Genomic DNA, 18773 nt, shown 5'->3' with positions numbered 1-18773 from the left:
GGCTGATGCTACCTTAGGGCAGTGGGTAAACCAATAGGAGCAGAGCTCCCCTATGGGGCGGAGCTCCACGATATAGAACCCATATTTATGTTTATTTATTTTCCCTTTCGTACTTTAACCATTTGCACATCGTTACAACACTGTATATATACATGACATTTGAAATATCTTTAATCTTTTTGAACTTACAGTGGGGAAAAAAAGTATTTAGTCAGCCACCAATTGTGCAAGTTCTCCCACTTAAAAAGATGAGAGAGGCCTTTAATTTTTATCATAGGTACACGTCAACTATGACAGACAAAATGAGAAAAAAAAATCCAGAAAGTCACATTGTAGGATTTTTTATGAATTTATTTGCAAATTATGGTGGAAAATAAGTATTTGGTCAATAACAAAAGTTTCTCAATACTTTGTTATATACCCTTTGTTGGCAATGACACAGGTCAAACATTTTCTGTAAGTCTTCACAAGGTTTTCACACACTATTTTGGCCCATTCCTCCATGCAGATCTCCTCTAGAGCAGTGATGTTTTGGGGCTGTCGCTGGGCAACACGGACTTTCAACTCCCTCAAAGATTTTCTATGGGGTTGAGATCTGGAGACTGGCTAGGCCACTCCAGGACCTTGAAATGCTTCTTACGAAGCCACTCCTTCGTTGCCCGGGCAGTGTGTTTGGGATCATTGTCATGCTGAAAGACCCAGCCACGTTTCATCTTCAATGCCCTTGCTGATGGAAGGAGGTTTTCACTCAAAATCTCACGATACATGGCCCCATTCATTCTTTCCTTTACACGGATCAGTCGTCCTGGTCCCTTTGCAGAAAAACAGCCCCAAAGCATGATGTTTACACCCCCATGCTTCACAGTAGGTATGGTGTTCTTTGGATGCAACTCAGCATTCTTTGTCCTCCAAACACGACGAGTCTATTTTGGTTTCATCTGACCATATGACATTCTCCCAATCCTCTTCTGGATCATCCAAATGCACTCTAGCAAACTTCAGACGGGCCTGGACATGTATTGGCTTAAGCAGGGGGACACGTCTGGAACTGCAGGATTTGAGTCCCTGGCGGCGTAGTGTGTTACTGATGGTAGGCTTTGTTACTTTGGTCCCAGCTCTCTGCAGGTCACTCACTAGGTCCCCCTGTGTGGTTCTGGGATTTTTGCTCACCGTTCTTGTGATCATTTTGACCCCACGGTGTGAGATCTTGCGTGGAGCCCCAGATCGAGGGAGATTATCAGTGGACTTGTATGTCTTCCATTTCCTAATAATTGCTCCCACAGTTGATTTCTTCAAACCAAGCTGCTCACCTATTGCAGATTCAGTCTTCCCAGCCTGGTGCAGGTCTACAATTTTGTTTTTGGTGTCCTTTGACAGCTCTTTGGTCTTGGCCATAGTGGAGTTTGGAGTATGACTGTTTGAGGTTGTGGACAGGTGTCTTTTATACTGATAACAAGTTCAAACAGGTGCCATTAATACAGGTAACGAGTGGAGGACAGAGGAGCCTCTTAAAGAAGAAGATACAGGTCTGTGAGAGCCAGAAATCTTGCTTGTTTGTAGGTGACCAAATACTTATTTTCCACCATAATTTGCAAATAAATTCATAAAAAATCCTACAGTGTGATTTTCTGGATTTTTTTTTCTTAATTTGTCTGTCATAGTTGACGTGTACCTATGATGAAAATTACAGGCCTCTCTCATCTTTTTAAGTGGGAGAACTTGCACAATTGGTGGCTGACTAAATACTTTTTTTCCCCACTGTATGTGAGTGTAATGTTTACTGTTAATTTTTGTTGTTTATTTCACTTTAGTTAATTATCTATTTCACTTGCTTTGGCAATGTTAACATATGTTTCCCATGCCAATAAAGCCCCTTGAATTTAATTGAGAGAGAGAGAGAGTTGTAAGATGGTAATTCAAAACGTAATTTCCAAAATGGTGACAAATACTGACATTTAATCAATTACAAATTACATGACCCTCCCCTGGAAGAAAAAAAACAACTAAACTCTCCCCCTGACTGAAATTGAAAAAGTTGAAAAAGAATTGAAAAATTACTGTATCCCCCGGGAAATACAGTAATTGCATTCATTTCTGCCTGTCCCTAAAGAATAATGTATTTATACTATAGTCCAACTGGGGGCAGTAATGCAAGATATTGGATGCCAATCACCATTAAAGTCCACTGAAGAAGAAAAAGGAGACGAATTTGTCATTGCAAATATTTTCCGATATGTGAGATAATTTACTTGTTCTCTGTAATATCGTATAGCTTTGGAATCGTGACATTATCTAGTGTGGAGGAAAAGATGCAGGTTTCTAGACTCATACCCAGACTCTGAGAAGGGATTGCGTGACGATTCGTTTGGCACCTGCGTGACCCAACATGACAACGTGAACGCGAATGTCCGACAGTCTGCTGGGTGAGGCGTTATACGTTCCTCCATTCATTGCCGAATGAGATTCCTAGATCCTCCTTTCTCTAATATCTCTGCAATGAGCTCTTAAATCGAGATAGCTGTGTATTCTGCTACTGCATGGCCAGCGTGAGCCAGAATATCTGATGAAAAAACGCTGAAGAAAATGTGGCTTCCCCAATGGATCCGGTAAGTCTGGTTTCCTTCTAACAGTATAGGCCTGCTGTATAAAATGTCTATGCCTAGTTTTTATCATATTTGAACCTCCACATTCCTCTGTTCCGTGTTATTGGCTGGACAAAAAAAATAAAAAGACTGTAAAACTTGGGATTTGTTTTCCTTCAGCAAGGTAACCTACTACTATATCATGCGTAGGAATCTGTGTCTAGAACTTAATGATCTCTCCTTCCTCCCAAAGTTTTCACCTCCACTGATTTGAAAATCTGATTATCCTTTATATGACCAGATACTCGGAAGTGGTCACTCACAATGAAAATACATCTTCTTCTGTGGGGTTTATTGGCGGTTGTCATCCAACGTTATGGTACATTACGCCACCTACTGTACTGGAGTGTGGGCCAGCGACAGGGATCGAGGAACTAAATCCTATATGACATCCCCGTTTCTCTTAAAAAATATAAATATTTGAGACTGTATGTAACGATGTTCTACTCAGTATGCTCATCAAACTCAATCCCTGTACCCCCTTCTCCCTCATACTGGATCAGTCTCTCTCTTTCCCTATTATACTGCCCACACTGTATCAGTACATGCTCCACTGTCTCTGTTTCCTGGCAGTAATCACACCTTCCTGTTGGATGCTTTCCTATCACATCTAATGACTTATTCAGATGGCTGTGTCCCACCCTTAGCCTTGTAAGGATGGCCTCCTCTCTTCTGTCCATTCCTACCATCCTCCCCTACTTTACTCTGTACCTGGAATAGGGGCGGCAGGTAGCCTAGCGGTTTAGAGCGTTGGGCCAGTAACCCAAGCCGACTAGGTGAAAAATCTATCAATGTGCCTTTGAGTAACTTAACCCTAATTGCTCCTGTAAGTCACTCTAGATAAGAGTTTCTGCTAAATGACTAAAATGTAAACAATGAATGGATGCCTGCACATTGTTCCTGCCATCTCTGCACCACCGCTGCCCATATCATTCCCTTAGCCTCTGTCTTGCTCATTGGCACCTCTACCTCCTGTCTCCTAAGGGCCTGTTTAGCTAGCATATCTACTTCCTCATTCCCTTCCACCCCCACATGAGCCAGGACCTAAGCAAAGCTTATATGGACACCCATCTGTCTCAGCCGGGCATGAATTTAAATTCCCTCATATAGCAGGCCTTGTCTGCTATGTGAGCTTAATGATTGCAGGCTTATCAACACAGTACATGAGTCAGAACATATACAGTGGGGAGAACAAGTATTTGATACACTGACGATTTGGCAGGTTTTCCTACTTACAAAGTATGTAGAGGTCTGTAATTTTTATCATAGGTACACTTCAACTGTGAGAGATGGAATCTAAAACAAAAATCCAGAAAATCACATTGTATGATTTTTAAGTAATTGATTTTCATTTTATTGCATGACATAAGTATTTGATACATCAGAAAAGCAGAACTTAATATTTGGTACAGAAACCTTTGTTTGCAATTACAGAGATCATATGTTTCCTGTAGGTCTTGACCAGGTTTGCACACACTGTAGCAGGGATTTTGGCCCACTCCTCCATACAGACCTCCAGATCCTTCAGGTTTCGGGGCTGTCACAGGGCAATACGGACTTTCAGCTCCCTCCAAAGATTTTCTATTGGGTTCAGGTCTGGAGACTGGCTAGGCCACTCCAGGACCTTGAGATGCTTCTTACGGAGCCACTCCTTAGTTGCCCTGGCTGTGTGTTTCGGGTCGTTGTCATGCTGGAAGACCCAGCCACGACCCATCTTCAATGCTCTTACTGAGGGAAGGAGGTTGTTGGCCAAGATCTCGCGATACATGGCCCCATCCATCCTCCCCTCAATACGGTGCAGTCGTCCTGTCCTCTTTGCAGAAAAGCATCCCCAAAGAATGATGTTTCCACCTCCATGCTTCACGGTTGGGATGGTGTTCTTGGGGTTGTACTCATCCTTCTTCTTCCTCCAAACACGGCGAGTGGAGTTTAGACCAAAAAGCTATATTTTTGTCTCATCAGACCACATGACCTTCTCCCATTCCTCCTCTGGATCATCCAGATGGTCATTGGCAAACTTCAGACGGGCCTGGACATGCGCTGGTTTGAGCAGGGGGACCTTGCGTGCGCTGCAGGATTTTAATCCATGACGGCGTAGTGTGTTACAAATGGTTTTCTTTGAGACTGTTGTCCCAGCTCTCTTCAGGTCATTGACCAGGTCCTGCCGTGTAGTTCTGGGCTGATCCCTCACCTTCCTCATGATCATTGATGCCCCACGAGGTGAGATCTTGCATGGAGCCCCAGACTGAGGGTGATTGACCGTCATCTTGAACTTCTTCCATTTTCTAATAATTGCGCCAACAGTTGTTGCCTTCTCACCAAGCTGCTTTCCTATTGTCCTGTAGCCCATCCCAGCCTTGTGCAGGTCTACAATTTTATCCCTGATGTCCTTACACAGCTCTCTTGTCTTGGCCATTGTGGAGAGGTTGGAGTCTGTTTGATTGAGTGTGTGGACAGGTGTCTTTTATACAGGTAACGAGTTCAAACACGTGCAGTTAATACAGGTAATGAGTGGAGAACAGGAGGGCTTCTTAAAGAAAAACTAACAGGTCTGTGAGAGCCGGAATTCTTACTGGTTGGTAGGTGATCAAATACTTATGTCATGCAATAAAAAGCAAATTAATTACTTAAAAATCATACAATGTGATTTTCTGGATTTTTGTTTTAGATTCCGTCTCTCACAGTTGAAGTGTACCTATGATAAAAATTACAGACCTCTACATGCTTTGTAAGTAGGAAAACCTGCAAAATCGGCAGTGTATCAGTGTGCAGCAACAGCAGAGAAGCCAGTCTAACAAAGATATGATGTTGCAAAAGGAAGAAGAATGCCCATGGCCCTCTGCCCTAAGAGTGGATACTGCCTCTCTACACTCAGCCAGAATTCACTCAGTGTCTGTGATGTGAACCTCAGTCTCAATGTGGAGTCAGACGTTATATCAATGAACTGGTCCTCCTCTGCAGAGCTGAAACCAGTTGGAGCTGGTGCATTGAAAGGATCTCTCACCCAGTCATATTGGGAACTGTTTTCAGGGAAGTACTTTTTAAAGAATCCCATCAGTGATGAAATATGCTCCTTAATATATGGAATCACTGAGGTGGCATCATAGTCAGTAGTGTCAACAAATTCATGCAGGTTCTTGAATGAATCAGTATTTCCTTCATCAAGTCGCCTGCCCCACATTGCAAGCTTTCGAGTGAAAGAGCTGATCTTGTCTGTGACCTGAGGGAGGTGTTTATCTTTCCCTTGAAGCTGTAGATTTAGTTAATTTAGCTTTCCAAATATGTCACTCAGGTAGGCCAGTTTTGCCTGGAAGTTCTCATCACTAAATTTTTCTGCGAGGTCATACTTGTGCTCCTGCTCCGAAAACATTCTTATCTGCTCTCTGAGCTCAAAAACTCGGGACAAGACTTTTCCTCGTGACAGCCACCTTGCTTCACTGTGAAACAGCACAGCTTGATGTTCAGCTCCCATCTCCTCACAGATAGCAGAGAAGACTCATGTTTTTAGTGGTCTGGTCTTTATAAAATTGACTACACCTACAATGTCAGTCATAACCTCACTTAATTCAGAGAAAAGGTGCCTTGATGCCAGTGCTTCTCTGTGTATAACACAGTGTGTTCACTCAGCATTAGGTGAGGCCTTCTTGATGAGTGCCCGAAGTCCTTTTCTCATCCCTGCCATGGTCTGTGCACCATCACTGCAAACACCAATGCAGTTCTCCCACTTTAGCCCATTCTCAGTCAGGAAGCAGTCCAGCATTTTGAATAGCTCTTCAGCTGTGGCTCTGTCTCTGACATATTTACGAAAAAGTAGATCCTCACACAGGGAGTTTGTCATGTCAAAACGTACATAAGCGATAAACAAACAGTCTTTGTTGCTGTCAGTTGCTTCATCGAACTGTAAGACAAAACGTTTGTCTTTGAGTTTATCTACCAGCTGTTCATTAAGATCGTTAGCAATGTCATTTATACGTCTGGCGACAGTGTCATTGGACAGAGGGATAGTTTTTATTTTTGCAGCACTTGCGTCATCCAGCATTGACAGAGACCATGTCTAATGCTGCAGGCAGTATCAGCTCCTCTGCTATGGAGTGTTTTTTTTTTGCACTGAGCAATTTGGTACGCCACCTTATATGATGCTAACAGTGCTCGCTGGTTTACTGAAGTAGCATTCACAAAGCGGGACGATTGTTTGCAATCTTCGGCACGTTTTCGCTGAAAACTCAAGCGGCTTATCAGCGTGATTGGGGTGTAATGTCTTTAAGTGACGCCTTAATTTATTTGGCTTCATGCTGTCCGCTGCCAACATTTTTAGACACAGTAAACATACCGGTCTTTCCTCGTCTCCCACCGTAGTCACAGTGAAGCCAAGCGCTACATACGCTTCGTCATATTTCCTCGTCTTAGCTTTCGGGAGACTTACGTTTGTCTCATTATCTCCGTCTCTCTCCGCCTTTCTTTTCATCCCTGTTGAATATTTTTCCATGGTGTCTCCTAAGGGTTTGTTATCTGCACTTCATATCTCCTGCTCTGTGCTGTGTGCTCTTGTTCGGTGCTAAAAAACCCTACTCCCTGCGGCAAAAAAAAAGCATGTTCCCCGGGGTCACACGCGCCCCCCCTGGCATCGCTCCGAGCCCCCCCCAGGGGGACGCGCCCCACTATTTGAGAAGGACTGCCTTAAGCCAATTAAGATAAGCAGAGTAAGGTGTTTACATGACTAATGCCATACTCAGCCTACTGCCATAACTAGTTTAATGTCCAATTATGAGTGTGCATGTAAACATACTCATTGTAAAGCACTAGTTATTTTGTTGCTATGAAAGTCATTTCTGAACATTATTATGAATGTTATTAGTAATTCATTTACGTCTGTCCCTCATTTTAAGGTTGATATGATGAGTTTCTGTGGTATTAAGGGATTCAGGATGCACTAATATAACTAAACACTTAGATGGAGATTTGATACAAGGTATTTAATAATACGGTACCGGATTCAACATAATAAGATACAAGTAAGTTGCCTCTTGTTATCCGAATGATAGACCCAGAGATCTGTTTATATACTTGAGTGTAAACAAGTTCTAACCAACAGTTGCCAACCATCATTGGGTGTCACTCCCAACCCCGATGGTATCAGTTTGCACCCCAGTCAGGACATTCTATCACGTACTCATTCTAAGATTAACAGCAGTGGCCCCCCCAGAATTCCTGGCACCCAGACTATCTGGCACACATCAGTGACATAAATAAATGGAATGTCCTCATCCTCAAATCCTATGTAACACGTAGTATCAAAGGTAAACTGTGATGGAAATGTTTGTTAAACCTTTATCATGCTTTTTCTTTAAGCTTAATTGCTTCTGCCTTGATTCTGAGATGATTGATATAACTAGATCATATGAGATGGGATTGTGTGTGCAGGGGTATGGGCCTGTTTCTAACTGTTCTGTGGCTGTGGATGTGCAGCATAGGAACCTAGTTTTAGGGAAGTATGGACATGATGTCAGGGTGCACAGCCAAGAGCTGAAAGGTGAGACCTATGCTTTCCTGCTGGTCAGAAGGGAAAGAACCGGTTCCTCTCAATCTACTGAAACCAGAGCAAAGTGTTAAATCCTGCGCTCTAATGATAAAGCTGTTGTCCTGGCTAAGGGCTGTTGCTGAGCAAAAGGTTCAAACTTGGTGTGTGTGTGGGTGTCAAGCCCCACATCATCTAGGTAGACAGCGAAATACGCTTTCTTGCTCGGGTCAAGGGGCCATTAATCTACTATTGAGGAACTATGTCTGGGGAGATTTCCTGTTGTTTTGGCACGTATTATCCTCAGAATGAGACAACCTTTTACCAGTTAATCTGCACCCCAGTTTCGTCTCATTGTCCAGCACATACACACACCAAGATCACAAGTTTTGTACATGCTTGCATAAGATGACTTGCCTAGATAAGGTTTCTGTACTCCTCGTGTCATTCCAGCTCTCTGGCGTACACCTTAGAAGTGCATGTCCGACCAGCTCCATTATTGCAGTAATTAATTGGTAAATAAAGTATAAATGTTTGAAGAAATAAAAACACTCTCCTTATTGGGTAGAATTTCCACAACACAACCCTGTTACATGAACTGAACTCTCGTTTTAATATGGTGAAACTAGTCCTTTATAATATATACAGTGGGGGAAAAAAGTATTTAGTCAGCCACCAATTGTGCAAGTTCTCCCACTTAAAAAGATGAGAGAGGCCTGTAATTTTCATCATAGGTACATGTCAACTATGACAGACAAAATGAGAAAAAAAATCCAGAAAATCACATTGTAGGATTTTTTATGAATTTATTTGCAAATTATGGTGGAAAATAAGTATTTGGTCAATAACAAAAGTTTCTCAATACTTTGTTTATATACCCTTTGTTGGCAATGACACAGGTCAAACGTTTTCTGTAAGTCTTCACAAGGTTTTCACACACTGTTGCTGGTATTTTGGCCCATTCCTCCATGCAGATCTCTTCTAGAGCAGTGATGTTTTGGGGCTGTCACTGGGCAACACGGAATTTCAACTCCCTCCAAAGATTTTCGATGGGGTTGAGATCTGGAGACTGGCTAGGCCACTCCAGGACCTTGAAATGGAATGTAATACGTCTCCTGACAGCCACCCCACTTTTCTGTTCAACAAAGGCTGATCCAGTCTTACCTGTCTTTGGGTCTTTTGATCCATCTGTATATATGGGCAATTTTTTTTGATTTTACAGTTTCCAGGCACCTTTTAAAGAACTCTCATGTATCAACACCATCCCTGTCGTTCCGTGCTCTCTCCAACACTTGTAAATCAACTACTGGAGGTGGGAGTAGCCATGGTGGACTCACAGGGATAGGTACCGTGGGGCTAAAGTCCCTACCATACAATCCCATCTGCCTCGCCTGGTTATCACCCACCCATCCAAAGGTTTTATTCTGTCCATGTTAATGCTCCCAACTTTTCTGTAGAACCCATTTTGTGGGGTGAGACAACCCATGTTCCAATAATTAATTGCCTTCTAATATGTAACGGCAATGAAATATATGTCTTAAAAAATGAAAAGCAGTTGGGAGGAGGCAAGATCAGGTGGGACCATTCTAGCCAATGAGAGGGCAGACACGCATGTGAACAACAGGCACAACGGTTTCCACTAGTTACCACAAACACAAAGTCAAAAATGTATATCGTAGAAATTCATGAAAACAAAAATGTGCTTTTTTTATTTTAAGTTAGGGTCAGGCATAAGGTTAGAAGTGTGGTGTGTGGTTAAGGTTAGGTTTCAAATTACATGTTTTTTTTTTGGGGGGGGGGGTTACGTTTCCAGCATGTCACGTGACCTACTTTTATCAGTACACTCATAACAACCTAATCATTATGAAACCTATATTCGATCAAATAAGCCACAAGTCGCCTCTTACTCTCTGTTTTGAAAGGAAATGACTGGTATAAGAAATATGGTGGAAACTCTGACTAGCCCATGCCTCCACCAACCCAATGCTATTAGATTTGTGGGAAGTAGTGAATGATTGAACATTTCAGGAAGAATTAGATATTCTAGGGATGCTCCCAAATCAGTCAGAGGTGTAGACTAAATTAATCAAATGTTTGGTTGAATGATAAACTGTTTAATATTTATTGTGGCCAACAGGACAAAGCTAGCCCGTTCCCCTCCACCCTCCCGGAGTCCCCAGGTCAAACGCCTCCCGGTACCGCTTTACTGCTGGGTCTGGTCGACTGCAGGAAAACACCGGGGCAGAGTGGAACTGAGAGAGGAGGAGGAGAAGAGAAGGAAGATGGAGATTTGATTTCATTAAGTAAGAACCATGGTGTGTAGATTAGACTACAGTCTGCTTCTGTAACAATAGTGGAGGTGCATAAAGATGGCGGCCCACATGTACCTACCATAAATTCCTCATTTAGCTAAGTTCACTGTATTGTACATTGCTCTCCTTTACTGTTTTTTTGGTTTAGTCATTAGCACAGTAAACATGATCCCAATTTTAGCTTCAAGACAACAGCAGTTTGAAAAACCGAAAAGTAGATTGTGTTGATTTATTGGAACATTGAACAATGTCGCGCACCGTAGTTTCAAAACTCAGTGAATAGTGCTAAAACAATGATGTCATATCAGAATTCTAACATCTTTATGCACTTTAGTCATTCATTGATTAATTACAGTGGGGGAAAAAAGTATTTAGTCAGCCACCAATTGTGTTGTTCTCCGACTTAAAAAGATGAGAGGCCTGTAATTTTCATCATAGGTACACGTCAACTATGACAGACAAAATGAGAAAAACAAATCCAGAAAATCACATTGTAGGATTTTTAATATATTTATTTGCAAATTATGGTGGAAAATAAGTATTTGGTCAATAACAAAAGTTTCTCAATACTTTGTTATATACCCTTTGTTGGCAATGACACAGGTCAAATGTTTTCTGTAAGTCTTCACAAGGTTTTCACACACTGTTGCTGGTATTTTGGCCCATTCCTCCATGCAGATCTCCTCTAGAGCAGTGAAGTTTTGGGGCTGTCGCTGGGCAACACGGACTTTCAACTCCCTCCAAAGATTTTCTATGGGGTTGAGATCTGGAGACTGGCTAGGCCATTCCAGGACCTTGAAATGCTTCTTACGAAGCCACTCCTTCGTTGCCCGGGCGGTGTGTTTGGGATCATTGTCATGCTGAAAGACCCAGCCACGTTTCATCTTCAATGCCCTTGCTGATGGAAGGAGGTTTTCACTCAAAATCTCACGATACATGGTCCCATTCATTCTTTCCTTTACACGGATCAGTCGTCCTGGTCCCTTTGCAGAAAAACAGCCCCAAAGCATGATGTTTCCACCCCCATGCTTCACAGTAGGTATGGTGTTCTATGGATGCAACTCAGCATTCTTTGTCCTCCAAACACGACGAGTTGAGTTTTTACCAAAAAGTTCTATTTTGGTTTCATCTGACCATATGACATTCTCCCAATCCTCTTCTGGATCATCCAAATGCACTCTAGCAAACTTCAGACGGGCCTGGACATGTACTGGCTTAAGCAGGGGGACACGTCTGGCGCTGCAGGATTTGAGTCCCTGGCGGCGTAGTGTGTAACTGATGGTAGGCTTTGTTACTTTGGTCCCAGCTCTCTGCAGGTCATTCACTAGGTCCCCCCGTGTGGTTCTGGGATTTTTGCTCACCGTTCTTGTGATCATTTTGACCCCACGGGGTGAGATCTTGCGTGGAGCCCCAGATCGAGGGAGATTATCAGTGGTCTTGTATGTCTTCCATTTCCTAATAATTGCTCCCACAGTTGATTTCTTCAAACCAAGCTGCTTACCTATTGCAGATTCAGTCTTCCCAGCCTGGTGCAGGTCTACAATTTTGTTTCTGGTGTCCTTTGACAGCTCTTTGGTCTTGGCCATAGTGGAGTTTGGAGTGTGACTGTTTGAGGTTGTGGACAGGTGTATTTTATACTGATAACAAGTTCAAACAGATGCCATTAATACAGGTAACGAGTGGAGGACAGAGGAGCCTCTTAAAGAAGAAGTTACAGGTCCGTGAGAGCCAGAAATTGCTTGTTTGTAGGTGACCAAATACTTATTTTCCACCATAATTTGCAAATAAATTCATTAAAAATCCTACAATGTGATTTTCTGCAAAAAAAATTACAGGCCTCTCTCATCTTTTTAAGTGGGAGAACTTGCACAATTGGTGGCTGACTAAATACTTTTTTCCCCCATTGTATATATTGATGAAACTATCTGGGTCGTTCCACCCATTTTTTAAAGTGTAAAATGGTAAAATAAATACAAATATTGTTCACCTAATTAACATTTGGCCATAAATAGCACATGTTCAACTTCATAAACATGTTTTCCAATCTCAAGACATTGAATAAAACTATTACTATACTAAGTGCCTATGTGCCAAATAAAGTGACATGGTTGAACATAACAGGGGACTACTGAAAACAACAAAGCCAGTGCATTACATGGGTGAAATAGTCCTTTAAATCAGCCATAAAACCGCTTGTGACAGAGGGAATGGAAGGTTGTTTTGAATGCAATCTTCCAAAAATGTTTTACTTGTTAAAACATTTCTAGATTGTCTATGTATCGGTGAAAGGGTTTACTTGCACAGTTTTCCACCACAAAACAGAATAAAATTGACAAAGATTAGGACCAGCTGACCTGCTTTACTCTATGATTTGACTATTAGATGTTCAATGTTTATTTTGCAAACATATTTTTTAAGGAATAATTTCAACATATTAAAACGAGAGTTCAGTTCATGTAACGGGGTTGACCTTTAAAATGAGGGACAGATGTAAATTCATTATTAATCACATTCATAATAATCTTCAGAAATGACTGTCAAAGCAACAATGAGTATGTTTACATGCACACTCATAATTTGACTTTAAACTAGTTATGGCAGTAGGCTGAGTATGTTATTAGTCATGTAAACACCTTACTCTGCTTATCTTAATTGGCTTAAGGTGACAATCGAAGCAACGCTGTTAAAAACACCTGGTTTTCTGAGCAATCTTTATCATGATTAGGACACGTAAACGCCTTAATTAGATTCATGTAGGCATATTTAATCTGTGCATGTGCTAGCACGAGCAGCGCAAACTTCCTTCTTTTGCACGAGTGCAGTGAGTTTGGAAAAAGTGAAAGTATGCATCTTATAAATAGTTTACATGTCCGAATTCGGAAACAAATATGCTTCTCAAAAATAATGTGGTCGCTGTGGTAGTACGTTTATTTTGATTGGCAATTTTCAGCATTTATCAAAGTCCCATCAAGTAGCCTGATTTCAGATGTCGATGTTATTCATTATCTTTGTTTCACAGGGGACAGCCCTAACCATTGCTCTCTCAGTGGGAAGGGCTTATCATCTCGGGAGGCTCAACAACAACATGATTCTGACAAGACGTCTCTCCAGAAGAGTCACTCCAGATCAGAACGTCTCACTAAACACAAGCAGAGACGTATAGGGAAGAAACCTCCCCACCGCTGCTCTGGCTGTGGGAAGAGTTTTTCTAAACAGACGGAATTGATTATTCACGAGCGGATTCACACTGGAGAGAAACCTTATAGCTGTGATCAGTGTGGGAAGAGCTTCAATCAATCAGCACACCTGACTAGACACCAGCGCATACACACAGGAGAGAAGCCTTATAGCTGTGATCAGTGTGGGAAGAGCTTCAATCAATCAGTACACCTGACTACACACCAACGCATACACACAGGAGAGAAGCCTTATTGCTGTGATCAGTGTGGGAAGAGCTTCAATCAATCAGGAGCCCTGACAACACACCAACGCATACACACAGGAGAGAAGCCTTATAGCTGTGATCAGTGTGGGAAGAGCTTCAATTGTTCAGGATCCCTGACGACACACCAGCGCATACACACAGGAGAGAAGCCTTATAGCTGTGATCAGTGTGGGAAGAGCTTCCATCATTCAGGAAACCTGATTATACACCAACGCATACACACAGGAGAGAAGCCTTATAGCTGTGATCAGTGTGGGAAGAGCTTCAGGAACTCAGGACACCTGACTACACACCAACTCACACACACAGAAAATAAACCTTATAGCTGTGATCAGTGTGGGAAGAGCTTCAATCATTCAGGATCCCTGACTACACACGAGCGCATACACACAGGAGAGAAGCCTTATAGCTGTGATCAGTGTGGGAAGAGCTTCCATCATTCAGGAAACCTGATTATACACCAACGCATACACACAGGAGAGAAGCCTTATTGCTGTGATCAGTGTGGGAAGAGCTTCAATCAATCAGGAGCCCTGAGAACACACCAACGCATACACACAGGAGAGAAGCCTTATAGCTGTGATCAGTGTGGGAAGAGCTTCAATCATTCAGGATCCCTGATTACACACCAACGCATACACACAGGAGAGAAGCCTTATAGCTGTGAGCAGTGTGGGAAGAGCTTCAATCTATCAGGAGCCCTGACTACACACAAACGCATACACACAGGAGAGAAGCCTTATAGCTGTGATCAGTGTGGGAAGAGCTTCAGTCATTCAAGAAACCTGATTACACATCAGCGCATACACACAGGAGTGATGCCTTATAGCTGTGATCAGTGTGGGAAGAGCTTCAATCAATCAGCACACCTGACTACACACCAACGCATACACACAGGAGAGAAGCCTTATAGCTGTGATCAGTGTGGGAAGAGCTTCAATCAATCAGTACACCTGACTACACACCAACGCATACACACAGGAGAGAAGCCTTATTGCTGTGATCAGTGTGGGAAGAGCTTCAATCAATCACGAGCCCTGACAACACACCAACGCATACACACAGGAGAGAAGCCTTATCGCTGTGATCAGTGTGGGAAGAGCTTCAATTGTTCAGGATCCCTGACGACACACCAGCGCATACACACAGGAGAGAAGCCTTATAGCTGTGATCAGTGTGGGAAGAGCTTCCATCATTCAGGAAACCTGATTATACACCAACGCATACACACAGGAGAGAAGCCTTATAGCTGTGATCAGTGTGGGAAGAGCTTCAGGAACTCAGGACACCTGACTACACACCAACTCACAAACACAGAAAATAAACCTTATAGCTGTGATCAGTGTGGGAAGAGCTTCAATCATTCAGGATCCCTGATTACACACCAACGCATACACACAGGAGAGAAGCCTTATAGCTGTGATCAGTGTGGGAAGAGCTTCAATCATTCAGGATCCCTGATTACACACCAACGCATACACACAGGAGAGAAGCCTTATAGCTGTGAGCAGTGTGGGAAGAGCTTCAATCTATCAGGAGCCCTGACTACACACAAACGCATACACACAGGAGAGAAGCCTTATAGCTGTGATCAGTGTGGGAAGAGCTTCAGTCATTCAAGAAACCTGATTACACATCAGCGCATACACACAGGAGTGAAGCCTTATAGCTGTGATCAGTGTGGGAAGAGCTTCAATCAATCAGCACACCTGACTACACACCAACGCATACACACAGGAGAGAAGCCTTATAGCTGTGATCAGTGTGGGAAGAGCTTCAACAAATCAGGAGCCCTGACTACACACCAACGCATACACACAGGAGAGAAGCCTTATAGCTGTGATCAGTGTGGGAAGAGCTTCAATCTATCAGGAGCCCTGACTACACACCAACGCATTCACACAGGAGAGAAGCCTTATAGCTGTAATCAGTGTGGGAAGAGCTTCAGTCATTCAGGAAACCTGATTACACACCAGCATTTACACACAGGAGAGAAGCCTTATAGCTGTGATCAGTGTGGGAAGAGCTTCAATCAATCAGGAGCCCTGATTACACACCATCGCATACACACAGGAGAGAAGCCTTATGGCTGTGAGCAGTGTGGGAAGAGCTTCAATCATTCAGGATCCCTGATTACACACCAACGCATACACACAGGAGAGAAGCCTTATAGCTGTGATCAGTGTGGGAAGAGCTTCAATCATTCAGGATCCCTGATTACACACCAACGCATACACACAGGAGAGAAGCCTTATAGCTGTGATCAGTGTGGGAAGAGCTTCAATCAATCAGCACACCTGACTACACACCAACTTATACACACAGGAGAGGAACCTGATTTACACCAGCTCTCACACACTGGAGAGAAACCTTACTCCTGTCTATATGGAAAGAGCTTTGCTCATTCAGGGTCATTGAAAAAACACCAGAAATCACAAACATGTTTTCTTGCATCTCTCTCTTCTCCGGCACAGGTTGCTGATCCCTAAATAAAGTTTCAATAGAAAACATATATAGTAAAGAGTAATCTCCCATTCAGTAAGTGTTTACTAAGTCTGATTACCACGGTAACCTGTGTAGCATAATATAAAGCTCTGGATCGATATGTGTCAAGCTTCTCGGAGTAGGAGGTTTGTTTGTGTGTGTTGTGGGGTGGGGGTATTCAGGGCTGTATCTTTTTTCATTAACTCCTTGTATAATGTAGAATAATGTTTCAACAATACTAGGTGTGTATTCATGTATTCAATAAATAAATAAATTACATTCAACATCTGCTTCTCTCTTCATTTATATGCTGTTTTTTAAATGGATCAGAGACCTATTCTAGAAGACGTTTTCTCCAAAAATACATATTTATTGTAAAACCCATTACCAGGTTTTGGTGCAGCTGATTGGGACATACAGAAGTACAGAATAATGCTGCTATAGGAATTGTAGTTGTGGTTCTCATCCTCTGTCTCTCTGGCTTCATGTGGTTCAGGTGAGCATCTTTCTAAGACTTATCTTTCATTTTATCATTTTGATTTGTTATTAACTTGATTGTTTTTCAATCATTCATTCATTCATTTTTTTTTTTTACATGAAGAAAGCCTCCAGATCTGACACAGGGGACACAGCAGGGAATGGACAGGTGCGTTTAGGTCAAAAAGTGTTTGTTTTCTTTCAGATCTTTTTATCTGTGCTCGATTAATCTTGCCTGCCACAATGGAACCAATTGAATAGTCCCAAGGTATGCTTCTATTGTCTGTCTTTTCTCCTCTCCAGGGAGACTCAGTCCAGTGTATGACAACGTCTCAGGCATGTCCATGGCCCCTAATGCAGCACAGACGAGCAGGGTGACGTTCACTACACCAATGTCCACCTCTATTGCTCCAATAACCAGGAAGTGCCTCTGTACTCCCCTGTCCAACTGTCTCAACCCCAGAAAGAGGATGAGGATGTCCAGTAAGACGTTGTGAAATTCAACCCCCCCCCAGTAAGAAGTTGTGAAATTCAACCCCCCCAGTGCTGCCATCCAGTGAGCAAGTCCAGCCATTACAACATCAAGATAATTTTTTAATTAGATACTTTTTTATTTAGATGGTACTTGTGCTTGACAGTTAGAAATGCATAAATTTGTTGTTATGCAGACCAACAGTTGTTTGTTTTAAACGTATTAACATCTACATGATTACTTAAAATGAGACCCCAGAAGTGAAGATTGATGATGACATGTTGTGTCTCCTTTCATAACAGACCTCCAGCACAAGTAGCTGAGGAGGACCCCTCTGTGCTCTATAGCACAGTCAACAAACCCAGAACCAAGAAGACTACAACCAGACCTGAATAGAAGATGATCTTGGCTGCGTCCCAAATGGTACCTTGTTCCCTCTAGTGCATTATGTAGGGAATAGGGTTCCATTATGGATGCACCCTGAACACCAGAAGACCTGAACATAAGATGACTCTGCCTGGGATTCAATCAAAGTTGCATTATTTTAAAGGTAATAACACTTAAGCCAAGCTCCGCAGCATTTACCTTGAATGTGATTATAAACGTCAGGGAAATTGTCTTTAAAAGCTGCGTTGTCGGCAGCACAGAAGAAATAAGTCTTTATATTTTTATTATTACTACTAATATAATATATTTAATATAATATTTATATTAGTTTAATATAGTTTACTCTAGGGTCTACTATAGGGTTTAATATACAGTGGGGGAAAAAGGTATTTAGTCAGCCACCAATTGTGCAAGTTCTCCCACTTAAAAAGATGAGAGAGGCCTGTAATTTTCATCATAGGTACACGTCAACTATGACAGACAGAATGAGGGGAAAAAATCCAGAAAATCACATTGTAGGATTTTTTATGAATTTATTTGCAAATTATGGTGGAAAATAAGTATTTGGTCAATAACAAAAGTTTCTCAATACTTTGTTATATACCCTTTGTTGGCAATGACACAGGTCAAACGTTTTCTGTAAGTCTTCACAAGGTTTTCACACACTGTTGCTGGTATTTTGGCCCATTCCTCCATGCAGATCTCATTTACATTTACATTTAAGATCTCCTCTAGAGCAGTGATGTTTTGGGGCTGTCGCTGGGCAACACGGACTTTCAACTCCCTCCAAAGATTTTCTATGGGGTTGAGATCTGGAGACTGGCTAGGCCACTCCAGGACCTTGAAATGCTTCTTACGAAGCCACTCCTTCGTTGCCCGAGCAGTGTGTTTGGGATCATTGTCATGCTGAAAGACCCAGCCACGTTTCATCTTCAATGCCCTTGCTGATGGAAGGAGGTTTTCACTCAAAATCTCACGATACATGGCCCCATTCATTCTTTCCTTTACACGGATCAGTCGTCCTGGTCCCTTTTCAGAA

The 18773-nt window shown here is 42.3% G+C and overlaps 1 protein-coding gene across 1 annotated transcript; it reads left to right on the top strand.

The window, feature by feature from the left end:
* Positions 1-2543: 2543 nt before the first annotated feature.
* Positions 2544-17743, top strand: LOC311119892 (uncharacterized protein; the record flags this gene model as incomplete). The annotated part of the gene is made up of 6 exons (XM_084194542.1): positions 2544-2606; positions 10295-10460; positions 13489-14754; positions 17179-17249; positions 17339-17358; positions 17650-17743. Exons 1-6 carry the CDS (start codon positions 2598-2600, stop codon positions 17741-17743), a joined length of 1626 nt encoding a protein of 541 aa, XP_084050668.1. The 5' UTR covers positions 2544-2597.
* Between the last annotated feature and the right edge of the window lie 1030 nt (positions 17744-18773).

This window comes from Coregonus lavaretus (genome assembly GCF_964263955.1).
Source record: "Coregonus lavaretus genome assembly, contig: HAP1_SCAFFOLD_55, whole genome shotgun sequence".
NCBI classification, from domain to species: domain Eukaryota; kingdom Metazoa; phylum Chordata; class Actinopteri; order Salmoniformes; family Salmonidae; genus Coregonus; species Coregonus lavaretus.
This window is presented reverse-complemented; position numbering and strand designations above follow the sequence as displayed.